A 13,909-nucleotide genomic window follows, 5' to 3' on the forward strand; every position below is an offset into this window, starting at 1 on the left:
GAAGCTGTGCTTTACAAAAAAATATGTTCATTTAAAAATAAAACGTTCAAAAGAAAAATTATATTTTCAACTTCTATTAATTTCTCTCTTTTCATTCAATAAGAGCCAAAATCTAAGTTCTTCCATTGGATGGGTGGCTGCTTGAGTTCAGCTCTACTAGAGGACTAGAAGTCCACGTTATAATGGCAGTGTAAGGAAATAGAAGACCAGTGTTGCCGATTCTTTGCTTTGCCACTGTCTTCTAGAATATAGCTGATACCGGTATATCTGATGTAATATCAACTGTTCATTCTTGTTAGAAATAATAAGTTATTAATAAAAACAATATAAAAATTTAAAATTTGAGCGTTCCACATTTTTGTTAAAATATTTAAAAGTTTTTAATAAAGGGTACTACGATTTGTTATGTTGTTTTTATTAATTTGAACAAAAGTAGGCCATTCAAGTGAAGTGATTATATAAGCCAAAAAATGATATTTTCAATGATTTAATAATAAATTTCTCCAATTGAGATTGTATATTTCAATTTACTTTATTTCCACCTTGTTAATGAACAATCTGGAAACGTTGCCGAGCTAGGAAAGACTAGTGCTATTTGCTTTGTCAAATGATGGACAAGGATAGCGAAACCAATGTTAATAAAATACTGCCATTATAACGTGGACTCACTATTACTAATAGTTGAAAGATTGGTTTGGGGAACTCACCTATAACTAACTATATTGTATCACTGTAATCATAGAATTATGACCATGAAGGAGAGACCATTTCTCTCCTAAATTTTGATAAAAAGGTAATGTTGTCATATCACAACAGTAAAGTTATTCATATCACACGACAAACATATTAATAAATAGACTAGACTGAGATTCTCTTGAGACCTCAGCATTCCATGAATTATATTATACAAATTACGAATCAAATAACCAGATATTACCTGTGAAGAATTGAAAAATACAGTACTATTGAATGAGAGTATTCCCAGATATTGATTCTTTGTAATGAACATTACTATCCTAATCGAGCAATTTCTGTTTATATGTTCATATGTTTGTATTTCACCGGATCTCGAAAACGGCTCTAACGATTCTCACGAAATTTGGAATATAGTAGGTTTATGATATAAAAATTCGATTGCACTAGGTTTCATCCCTGGGGAAACTCGCTGAACGACATTAAAAGGATAATTCATCCTTGGAAAAACAGCTGAGACTTTCGTAGTCTGTGGATAATAAAAAATGCGTCTGTGGAAAATCAAAATATCTTTTATTTTATTTATTCTTTTTTTACAATCAAGCAAAGATTGGGAGAGAAAAACTAAGAATAAGTTACCTTGTAATATTTCTCTCCCGAATTTAGGTAACATTAAAAGTGCGAATGAGGTTATGTCTTCTAGATTATCTCATCCCCGAAATTCACAAGCTGACGTATAGCCAGCTGTAAAATATAAACACGATCATTCTAAAGAATTGTGTTCTGTTTATCAATAAATGAAAATAACGAGCGAAGCTCGGTGCCCCGATATCATACTTATGAGGTAAATGAGTTCTATTTTGGCAACAAACTATAGCTTAAACTTCTTTGAGTTGTAATAATTTTTATATTATGTGATGTATATTAAATAAAATATAAAGTTGAAGTGAATTTTACTATTCATAGGGTTATAGATTATAGAAAAAAATTAAAGTTAAAATAAATGAATCTTTATTAATTTTTACATCACAAAATCAAAACTAAAACTACCCTGTAAAGTCAAAAATGCAAAACTTCGTTGGCGATTTTCGTTTTTCTTTTAGGAAAACAGACAAAATTGCTCAGACAAATTTACAATTTTTTACAAAAAATTAATTTCAACAATACCTTATAAGGCTATTTACAAATTTGTTGAAATTTTCACTTTATTTCACACAAGAGCTTAAAATTAGGGAAAATACTGATAAGTTATTTGGATGATTTGATGAAAAAAAGATGAAAATTCTGTTCGAGTTGAAGGGAGAAAGATTGTATCCAATGAAACTCAAGAAAAGGGAAATGTGAAGGAAACGATAAAGTATTTAGAAGGCATTTCATTTTTAGAGCCTTCCTTATAACACTGCGAATCTCGCGGGACAATTTTAAGCCGTGGTTAAATAATTAAAATAAACTTTCCGCAACGGCAGACGATTCGCAATGACATGCGTAAGACTTAATGAAGATGAAAATGTGTAGCTTCAACCAATATATTATTGATTTCCAATGATGGCTGTTAATAGTAGTTCATGATTACAATACAAAATTGATCTTCATCAAGTTTTTTTTTGGGAAAATTACTTAAAATGTGCTACAGTCGGTGCAAACAATTAAAACATAATTCGTTGTGTTTGATTAAAAAAATCTTAGATTTAAAACATAATTCGTTGTTTGATTAAGAAAAATCTTAGAAGCTTAGAAAGTTTTACATTTAAAATACAAAAAATAAAATGACAAGAGCATTTGGGAAATGATAAAAATAATAATACTTCTGTCGTTGAACAAAAACGAAACATGAATTGAAATATTGTAGAATTTGAAAATAAGATAAGAGGGCTATTTTTGTAAATGATTAAAAAAATAACGAACAAAATTGAAAGTTGTAATGAATGTTGGAAAAGTTGAATCAAAAATAAAATTACAAGTATTAACAATTAAATAGACACATTTGGGAGCATTTTGAGCTTTGACAAATAAAATGTATGATCTCATTTCTATTATTTCATATTGAAAAACTGAAAAAGTAGATTCTAAAAGGTGTTACTCATAAAAAGGGCATAAAAACTGACATTTATGCAAAAACACCAAGTTAATATCATCAACCTCAAAACTTTGCAAATAATCGTTTATAATTCAACAACTATTGGTGAGATGTTTGTTTGATGTAAAATTGTGAAACCGGGCTCACCTATTGATAAATATTAGAGTAAAACAAGAGATGGAGCACCAAAAAGCACTAGAATTTACCAAGCAAAATTAAGAATATTTTACTACTACAGTTCTTAAAATTCTTCCTTCTAGTCTAGATGACAGCCGATTCGATAAAAATACAAACTTAAGATTCTTGGTGGTCTATTGAATTTAACCGTGATTAAGTGTGACGTCATCTAACTGAACAAATGAACTACTCTATTGACAGTGCTATGCCATCATATTAATCCATGGTTAAATTTGAGAGAAGGGCCTCAAAATCATTCATTTTTTTACTACAGTACCTGATGAAATTAAGCACCATAACATTATAAGGCACCAAAACTGACCATCGATATTATCTTTTATTTTTAAATTTTATAAAAATTCGTTTTAATTTTCATAGATTTATAGACAATTATTGATGAACTTATTCATAAAAACTTTTCAATTTACAATCCTCCAGTTGTCACATGTTTTCTCTTTTCATCTTTTAATAATGAGAATTTTTCTCTTTCTGGTTGTTGTCTAATAAAACAAGGTATTCACTTAAATAAGGTCTACCAACTTCTAAAAAGTAACCAACTTTTATACAGTGTTGTCAACTAGGCGAAACAGGTCTACCAACTTCTAAAATGTTGCCAGCTAGTAGAAAAGATGTACCAATTTTTGAAACAAGGGTTACACTTGTTGTGAACCAGAAAAGTAATTAGATAAAATGAAGCACCAAGTTTAAAACCTGAGACTTATAAAACCTCAGTTGTTACAAACTATTGAAACTAGGCTATATATTTTTTCCCAAGCGGGTTGCCAACTTGTTCAATAACTACTTTGATTTGATCAAAAATTTGTTTTTCTTCAACAAAAATAAACCCAAAATTGTGTACAGTGGAGGCAGCACCACACCAGGACTACCAACTGAATAATCAATATAATTAAAACATGATTATACGTTCTGTAAAATACATCCTGCTCAAATCCAGCAATCATGGACAATCTCAACCAGCGGCAGATTGGCAAACTGCTCTAGCATGTATGATGAGGTTGGCAACACTGCATTGCAGCACTTCAAGTTAAAGCACCAAAACACAAACACATAACCTCTAAGCTTTAAAGAATGCATTCTGCTTTAACAAATAATCCCGCGGTCGTGAACAATCTCAACCACTGGCGAATTGGCAACACTGCTCCTTCTTGTGTTGTGGAGTTGGCAACACTGTGTGGCAGCTCCACAAGAGAGACACGTGGTAGCTGTCACGTGACGAGTTGGAGTTTCGCGCGCAAACTGGGCACTGGAAGTGGCGCCTTTTTCTTCACTGCCACAGCCTTCTTGATCGGTTTCTTCGTCGCCATTCAGTTCCAGATCATCAACAAAGTTTAGAGGCAGTTCCACCTGGGCTCCGGTCAGCCAGGGATGTGTCAGGCATTCTTCGACTGTTAGTCTTGATCTGTAAATTTACAACATTCAATTTTATATAGAAAATCTTCAATTTACAAATACGAAGTTGAATAACTATGCATATAGTTTACTAAATAAACTTTCTGTTGAAGTAAAAATTTCCTCTGTTTAGCCAGTAATGAGTGAGTCTTGAACTGTTTTTTTAAATACAATTACTTGAAAAATTTATAACATAATTTACAAAATTAAATTTCTTACAAAGAATAATATATTTACAATTGAAAAGTTGAATAACTATATTAATAGAAGACTGAAAAATTTCTGACAGATTTAGAGTTTGTGACCTAATTCAAAATCAACATTGAACATGTATTTTCAAAATTTCCATTCAAAAACAGTTAACAAACATAAATATAAATTACATTTTATGGAAAGATTAGCATCTGCAAAAAAAGAATCTGAGCGCGGATGTGAGTTGTGCTATTTCATAAAACTAAAAAGAAATATAATAATAATTCTATTCTAAGAACAAAAACAAAAAAATACAATATTACTAAAAATTACTTATAATTGACATATTACTAAACATGAATAACAAAAGAAACCTATTGAAAAGCAAATTATTGAGCAATTGGCAAACCTTAGTTTGCAGCATGAGGCTTATGGCGAATGTATTTCAATATAACTATAGGATCACACTTTTTCCATTTTTATGCTGATTCTATCAAAAAGGTCTACACTCTCTTTTGCTCTTTTTCTCACACATTCTCTGCAGACTGTGAAATCTTGCAACACTTTCCTTCATAAGAACAATGCTACAATCTAGGATTTGCACAGACTATATTATCAAGTTCAACTCCAAAATTCAAATAACTATCAAGTTAATTCAACTAATAAACTAATCCGTGTTTTGGAAGGACACGTCCAAGCCGTCGGTTCCAGATGCCTAAAAAGCAGTTGTTAGGTCATTTGAGAGGCCCTGAAATTCATCAGTGGCGACCTGAAAACTCTTGACACCAGACCTGAGTCAGCAAGGTCACTCGATATTATTATTATAACTAGCTTTCTGAAAAAGTAGACATTTGCTTGAGTCAGGCAGGGACAGGTGAGACATTCACCTGTAATTGTCAAGTTTCAACTCATTCCTATAGTGAGGTCCACGTTATAATGGCAGTGGAGAAAGATAGGAGAACAACGTTGCCGATCCTCTGTCTTGTCAATGCCTTCTATAGATGGAAGCTGATACAGGTATATTTATGTTATATTAACGGTTCGTTCTCGATTAAAATAATCAATTATATTCTACTAAGCAAGAAATTATATTTTTCAATAATTTCATAATGAATTTTCATAATTTAGATGAAATATTTTGTTAATTAATTATTAATTCTACATTGTTGAAAGACGATCTGGCAACAGAGCAAAGCGGAAAAGAGATAGCGCTAACCGCTTTGTTGAATGATAGACAAGGATAGCAATACCATTGCTGATCAAACACTGCCATTAAAACGTGGACCTCACTATAGGTTGGCATGTGTATCACCACTTCACCAGTAAATGATTTAGCACGTACATTTGCTGATGTTAATGCCCACATGAGCTCTAGGCTTGTGCATGGATAATGAGGCAGGTGATATTTAGAGATGAATTGTTATTCAGTTTTAGGTGGATTCCAAACCACCGGGAAGAATTTAGAACTAGTTCTTAGCTCAATCTGCTCTTGAACTGGAGATTGATCTAAGTTATTGAATGTCAAGACATGATCATCCGTCACTCCCGTGTTATCGGATGGGTACGTTAAACTGTCGGTCCCAGCTGAAGTATGATAGTCGTAAGGCCCATTGACGGCTCAAATGATATATTCAGGAGAGGTGGAACTTCCGTCAGGGACTCCCCACCAATAAAAGCCATACGAATTTATTATTATTAATGACAAGACTCTGGCACCTTATAGTTTGAATTACAGAACTGCGTTGTCAATGAGATTTATTTACTAAATTAGTGGTTTTTGACAATATTGAGTCATTTTTATTCAAAAACTAACCTGTGCTCAGCAAGGGTTTAGTTGAAAACTTGACAAACTATGAACTTGACCAACTGAAATCTCGAAAAAATTAAAATAATCCTATAACCATCCGCGGTTAATTAAGAATCTATATGCAAAATTTCAAGTTAATCAGTCCAGTAGTTCAGACGTTATGATGCGTCATTCGTGAATTTCCTATCCCACTCTTTCCTCTATTAAAGAATAGATAGCTCTTTCCTCTATTAAAGTATAGATAAGTTCTTCAACTTGGTGCTAACCTAATAAAGTGACAGAACTCAAATCTTTTTTTAGAATCCTTCTTCAACTTAATGCCAACCTGACAAAATTGATTACTGAAAAATCAAGAAGGAAAATTGAAATTTGGGGTTCAAGGTGCATGAGATTGATATTTTTTTAGAATCTATGTGCAAAATTTGGAGATCTAAATCATTCCTGTTTTTCCGGTATGCAATCCACAAGTTGACATGTTTTGATGCGAACAAGCACAACCCTACTCTCTCTTATTATATAGGTAGGTGGATGAATGTGTCTACTGACCGAGGATCAGTCCTGAGTGCAGCCCTGATGAAATGCATGGCGCTGTGACTGGTCTGGCCGAACAGGTCGACGGGGAATGAGAGCGCGCACTGCGATATGTTGCAGAACGTCTCCTGCTTGCTGTCGCCGCCGAACGGCGAGTGGCCACTCAGCAGCACGTAGGCCAGCACTCCCACCGACCAGATGTCGGTCGCCAGCGAGATCGGCTCGTAGCTCAGCACTTCTGGAGCTAAAAAACAAAAAATCTGGTTCATTGACTGAGAGAGCCTTGAAACCTATAGACAACTTGAAATTAATTATTTTAATATTCTTACATCTTTGTATTATTAAATATGCATAATGAATCATTGTATAATTATATTATTTATTTAGCGTATGACAGATACAAATATAATATACTAGCCGTCAGGCTCGCTTCGCTCGCCGTATCCGTCTAGCCAGGGGGCTCCGCCCCCTGGACCCCCGACTGGATCGTCCAAAAATCAGATCAGCGGGCTCGCTTCGCTCGCCTGCATTTTTCATTTCAGCATGGTTCATTCCATCAGAAAGTCAAAGTACTGAGAAAACGCAGGAAAGCTGAGAAAAACGCTGATTTTGGGCGTATCTTTGATGAATTATTAAAGTCACCTCATCACAAAATTTTTAGACCCTAGCTAAACCTCTGTACCAAAATTGAACATTTTCTGTCTATTACTTGATGAAAGAACTGAGAAAACGCAAAAACCGCTAATTTTGGGCGTATCTTTGGCTCTATTTCAAATTCCTTTTAACACAACATTATTACACCCTAGCTGAGCTTCTGTACTAAATTTGAACATTTTCTGTTTATTTGTTCTCGATATTGCTGAGAAAACGCTATAAAAAAGCTGGAAAAACGCAGATTTTGGGCGTATCTTTGGAAATTTTTCCAAATCCGTTCTTAGTGCGCCTCTAAAGGACCAACTGAACATACCTACCAAATTTGAACATTCTTAGTCCGGTAGATTTTTAGATCTGCGAATGAGTGAGTAAGTGCCATTTCGCTTATATATATATATTATATATATATATATATATATATATATATATATAGATAATAATATCAAGTAACCTGGCTGGCTCAGGTCTGGTGTCAGAGTTTTGAGGTCGCATTCGATCAATTTCATGATCTCCGACATGACCTAAACGACTATTTTAGGCAGCCTGGACACTGAATTATAAAGCCAGCATCTAATCCACTCGTCTGCGGCCACCCATCTATTCTCTATGACTGTATACCAATAATAGTAGTATATACTAGTGAATCATATTGATATCAAAGTGATATCTTGTTAATGTGAGAGTAGAATTGTCGCTTACCGAGCAGTTTTTTCCATTTTCTATTCAAGTTATGGTGCGTTTTTTTGCGTTTTCTCACTTCTTTCATCAAGTAATAGACAGAAAATGTTCAAATTTGGTACAGACGTTTAGCTAGGGTCTAAAAATTTTGTGATGAGTTGACTTAGAAAATTGGAACATAAACGCCCCATGGGATATCTTCTTATTTATAATGAAACCATAGGTAACCATTTCTTGTTTACGATTTATGAATAAACATTCAGATTGATTCTATCGTTCAAAATGAACACATCATCTCTTAATTACTAGTAGCAAGCAAATAATAGAAACATAATAATTTATATAATAATATAAAATTTGTAAAATTACTCAAAAATTTCCAATTTGTAGAGATTTGAGTGAAATATTCTTGTTTCTAATCAGTTTTTAAATATCAAAATTCAAAATTTTGAGTTTAGTCTCTAGTTTTGAAGTGAAAGTGAAATCTTAGCCTTATTCTTTTTTGAATCTTATTTGTAAAAATTTGGGAGAAGACAGTTTTGGGCTATGCCTGTTTTCTTCTCCCAATCATAGTATATTTATTATAATTATGATTTGTAATTGTCAATATTCGTGAGAATATTTGATTAGAATTAAAAAGAGTTTGGATTTAATCTAAATACTGACCGACATAATCTGGCGTTCCTAGTATTTCCCTTACTTCGACTCCATCTTGAATTACCCTTGAAATTCCGAAATCACAAAGCGTCACATCCATTTCCGGGTATTCGGTTGTCAACAGCAGGTTTTGAGGCTGCAACAAATCACAACATTTCATTAAAAATGTTGCTACAATAAGACAATCAACTCAACCCTTAACTAAGAGTGAGTGGTAACAGACAGCCATATAAAATTATATATCCATTTATTTATTCAATCATTTAGCGTTAAGCTGCGTTTACACCGGAGTTAATAAGACAAGTTTTCAACATTTTTGTTATCAACTGATGTTAATTACAAAAGTTAATAACATCATGTTGAGTTGCGTTTACACCGTAGTTGATAACATGAGTCATTAATAAAAAGTTGTCAACTTGACTGAATCGACAAAAAATTCTCTTGAAAAAAGTTGATAACATGTGTTTTCAACAGAAAATTCCTTGTTATTACCAAAATTTATGTTATCCATCGAGAGTCGGTAACTTTTGTTAATAACAGGTATCTTCCCCGCAACCCCCTCGCCAAGCATCCCTACCCTACAACTACAGCTGTTCCCTAATAACTACAGCTGCAGACAAAACACGCGAAAAAGTTATTAACTTTTGTTGATAACAAAACTAGCAGCAAAAAGAAAATGTTATTAACTTATGTTGAAAACTTTTGTTTTAAACTCTGGTGTAAACGCATTATAATTTATTTACATTAGATCAGATGAAGATCATTATTTTAATGATCACACACATGTTTCAATTCAAATTTGAAGACAATCTTTTGCTTTTTATTCCGGCTGTTATATCATATGATTAGTCTCGTTAAATGAAATCATATGGAAGTCAATTATATTGATAACAAGATCTTGTTAATAACAAGGAATTTTCTGTTAGAAACATGGGTTATTAACTTTTGTCAAGATAAATTTTTACGATTCAGTCAAGTTAATAACTTTTTGTTAATAACTCGTGTTATTAACTCCGGTGTAAACGCAGATTTACACTAGTGACCCCTTGAGTTGGAAAACTCGCTCAGAAACTGTTGCATTATAATCTTTGAAACCAGCAACTTTTAATTATACAGAGTTGGAGAAAATTACGGAAACAGCTGAATATTTCTTCTATAAGAATAATATTACCCATATCAGTTTTTTATGTAAAAGTTGTAAATTATGTTGTATATTAACCAGCTGAAATTTTGTTGTCCAACGATCTTGACCTGTAAAAAGGTGCGAAGAATAGGCCTACGTGTTCAAAATTTGAAGTTGATTAGTCAATTCTTTCTAAAGTTTATTGTAGAACATACAAACAGACAGACAACGGCTTTGGCCTTCAGTAAGTCAACAACTTCTAGTATGTTTGATGTTAACAGATCAGATCACTTATACCGGGATGACTTGAATCACAGTCATCTACTATAGAAGGCGGTGAAAAATGGAACGTGACAAAGATGCTCTCCTATGAATTCCAATAACTCTATAACGTGTATCTCAATATAGGATATTTGTAGGCTAGCAATACGGAATGCCTGGTAACGTGGATTCCGGTTTTGTCAACGAACTGTTTTTTCAACAAACTGTTTTGTCAACGAACTGTTTTGTCAACGAACTGTTTTGTCAACAAACTGTTTTTTCAACAAATTGTTTTGTCAACGAACTGTTTAGTGATCAGAAATGGTCTGGTTTTGAAGATTGGAGTCAATATTGTAATTATTTTTGTCTTGTTCATGATTGTATATTTTCAACTGTATATAGTGATGTCCACGTTATAATGACAGTGGAGGAAGATGGGAGAAAAACGTTGCCGATCCTCTGTCTTGTCAATACCTTCTATAGACGGTAGCAGATACAGGTTTATTGATGAAATATTAACTGTTCACTCTCGTTCAAAATAATCAATTATATTTTGTTAAGCAATAAATTATATTTTTTAATAAATTCATAATGAATTTACATAATTAAGATGAAATATTTTGTAAATATTATTTATTAATTCTAAATTGTTAAAACACAATCTGGCAACAGAGCGAAGCGAAAAAGAGATAGTGTTATCCGCTTTGTTGAATGATAGACAAGGATAGTAATACCATTGCTAATCAAACAGCACTGTCATTATAACGTGGACCTCACTATAGTGTAGATTAAAAAAGCACAGTCACAACAGTATGATTGTAATATTCGAATGAATAAATAGGGGAAAAAAGGTTAAATTTTACCTTCAAGTCCAAATGTGCGATATTGTTTTGATGTAGGAAGACGAGACCCTGTATTATCTGCCGCATTACATGCACAGCTTCCTTCTCTGACAGACCATCCTGAACATCTACTATCCTTTGCAGTTCTCCGCCTGAGGCCCTGTAAGAAAATTAATTAATAGATTAATCAATCAATAAAGTTTTATTGGAACAAATATTCACATTGGAGGTCCCACTAAACCCGAAGGTTTTTCAGTAGGTGCCTATATAAGTATACATAATAAATCATAGAATCGTACATTACAAAAAATAAAGATGAGAAATTTGATAAGTGGGAGAGAAAAACAAGGTTTTGCATGCAAAGGGAAGTTGGAAAGAAAGAGGATGTAAAGGAAGGAAGGTGGTAAGGAAGGTAAACTTATCTAGGAACTAGAATAATGACATTTAAGAAAATAAATTATGAATGAATTTTTTAATTCAATTCAAACAAGTTATTGGTTTTGACATTTGGTAATGGCATTACAGCCGAAGCATGTTGTGTTCACAAAACTATAAGTAAAAGGTCTAGTTAATTACAACAAGAATTAATTTAAACATCCACTTTTATTAGACTTGTACACAGGACTATAGTTATAGTTTCGTGTTGAAACCAGCACATCTTCATCATTTTCAAGAATTAATTCGAATATCCAACGACAGCTATACAAATATAACTAAGGACTTCTGCTACAGCAAATATTGACTGAAGAAATTATACTCTGTACAAATTAACTTCTGACTTGGGAGGGACATGCACAGAGGTAGGGATACAACGGCTGCGAAGTTGCCGTTCTAACCGGCCAGCATTCCTCTAATTTCTTGTGAGTATTCGAGCGCTCATGTTAAACTTATGGAGTTTCCTGTATGGAATCCTTCAGTCGACTGACTCTAATCGACAAATTGTCAACTACGCTTCAAGAATCAAGAATTTTATTGGCCATAAAACACTGCAAAAATGCAAGCAATGGGCTTCGACAATAATAAGTAAAATATCACAAGTTGGACTATAAAAACGAACAAATTTACAAATACACATTTTATTTATTTATCACATTGTGTACAAATAATTAACATGACGAAAGGCACAACAGGCTCATGCCCAAAACTGTCCCAATTTATACTATATACGGTCCAAATCAAAATGTTGGTTATGTCACTTTCACTTTTCGAAATACAATTTACGCTCTTCAATACTCAGATAAACGAGCAAATTTTGAATTAAATAGGTACTATTAGAGTCTAGAATAAAAAAATATAGAACAGTAACTTAGTTTATTCAAAAAGTCTAAATTTTGAATGAAACTAGAAATTTTTGAGCTAAAAACTTCACACTTTACAGAAATTTCACCATTATTACCTACTAGCAGAGGAATCCATCATTGAAATATTGTAGAAAAATATCACAAGTTGGACTATAGAAACGAACAAATTTACACATATACATTGAAATATTCCAGGTACTCATTAACAGAATAGAAAGCTTCAGACTTGAGCCATTTATCAACATCAATACAAAACGTTTTCAATGGTAACTGCTTAGCATTATCTGGTAGTAAATTAAACATGCGGATTTGTAGGTACTTATGACTTTTCAGAGTTTTAGTCAATCTAACTGTAGGTCTATAGTGAGGTCCACGTTATAATGGCAGTGGATAAAGATAGGAGGATAGCGATGCCGATTTTCTGCATTAATTAATTATATTTCTACACTGTCAAAAACATAATTGGCATCGTTGTGGGCCTAGAAAAGGATAGTACCACCGGCTTTGTCGAATGATAGACAAGAATAGCAAAACCAAAGTTGATCAAATGCTGTCATTATAACGTGGAGCCCACTATAGTTATATCATCCCTATGTCTAGTGTAATGTGAATGTATAGAAATATTTTTATCAAAATTATACTGATTTTTCTTTACGGAGATTAAATTATAATATTTATACAGACAAGGCAAGGTTATAATTTTGTGTTCAACAAAAATTCCTCTACAAGATTCATTGTATTTCATACCAAATATAAATCTAAGTGCTTTCTTTTGCCATATAAATGATTTTTTTGAAGAAGATGAGTTGCCTCACAGTTTTACTCCATAAATCAAGTGTGAATGGAAGACACCAAAGTATATCATTTCAATTACATCAAGGTTCCTACCTATGACTCAATCCATCACTGTAATTGGTTGATCTACCTCCATTTCTCTGCGCCGCACATTCCTCAAAGTCTGAAGTTAATTAGTACAGAGATACTCGAAAAAACCAAGAGGTACCAGGTTCGATTCCCGGTCTGGGTACACTTTTTTGAACAGTTTCATTCAACAAACACCCTTATTTAGTTATTCGGTCAATAGATGCAGTAGCAGAAGTCCTTAGCTTTTAGGTAAGATTTTATAAATCACTGGAAAATTGATAGAAAAACCTCAAATAGAACAGCGAAGTAAAAAAAAAAAAATAATCGGAGATACAAAAACCTAACCTCGAAAAATTTTTCTCGAGGCGTTTCTCTGTGATGACAAAACAATGTATGACGACTGTGTATCATGCTTGTCCTACCGTTAGTGGCCAGCCTTAAGCGAGCGAAGTGAGACTCAGATTGAATTGTTAGCTCGTAAGATTTTATTTTGTACTAGCAAGTAACCCATGCTCCGCAAGGGTCTATTTTAAAACATGACAAGCTGAAAACTCAACGTAATGAAATCTTGAAGATATGAAAATAGGCATATAAACCATTCTCGGTTAGTTAAGAATCTATATGCAAAATTTCAAGTTAATC

The 13,909-nt window shown here is 33.1% G+C and overlaps 2 protein-coding genes across 2 annotated transcripts in view; one reads left to right on the plus strand and one right to left on the minus strand.

Moving 5' to 3' along the window:
* LOC111060672 (gastrula zinc finger protein XlCGF17.1-like) overlaps window positions 1–13,909 on the plus strand; it is a 458,016-nt gene that overhangs the window by 139,202 nt on the left and 304,905 nt on the right. The window lies entirely within an intron of this gene.
* Window positions 1,682–13,909, minus strand: part of LOC111046862 (death-associated protein kinase related) — a 45,104-nt gene continuing 32,876 nt past the window's right edge. The window contains exons 4-7 of the mRNA XM_039440853.1: window positions 11,124–11,262; window positions 8,886–9,012; window positions 6,903–7,131; window positions 1,682–4,367 (exon numbers count right to left, since the gene is read on the minus strand). Coding sequence (XP_039296787.1) covers window positions 4,049–4,367; window positions 6,903–7,131; window positions 8,886–9,012; window positions 11,124–11,262 — 814 coding nt within the window. The 3' untranslated portion in view covers window positions 1,682–4,048. The remainder of the gene's footprint in view (window positions 4,368–6,902; window positions 7,132–8,885; window positions 9,013–11,123; window positions 11,263–13,909) is intronic.

The sequence above is a fragment of the Nilaparvata lugens genome, chromosome 14, assembly GCF_014356525.2.
Source record: "Nilaparvata lugens isolate BPH chromosome 14, ASM1435652v1, whole genome shotgun sequence".
Taxonomy (NCBI): domain Eukaryota; kingdom Metazoa; phylum Arthropoda; class Insecta; order Hemiptera; family Delphacidae; genus Nilaparvata; species Nilaparvata lugens.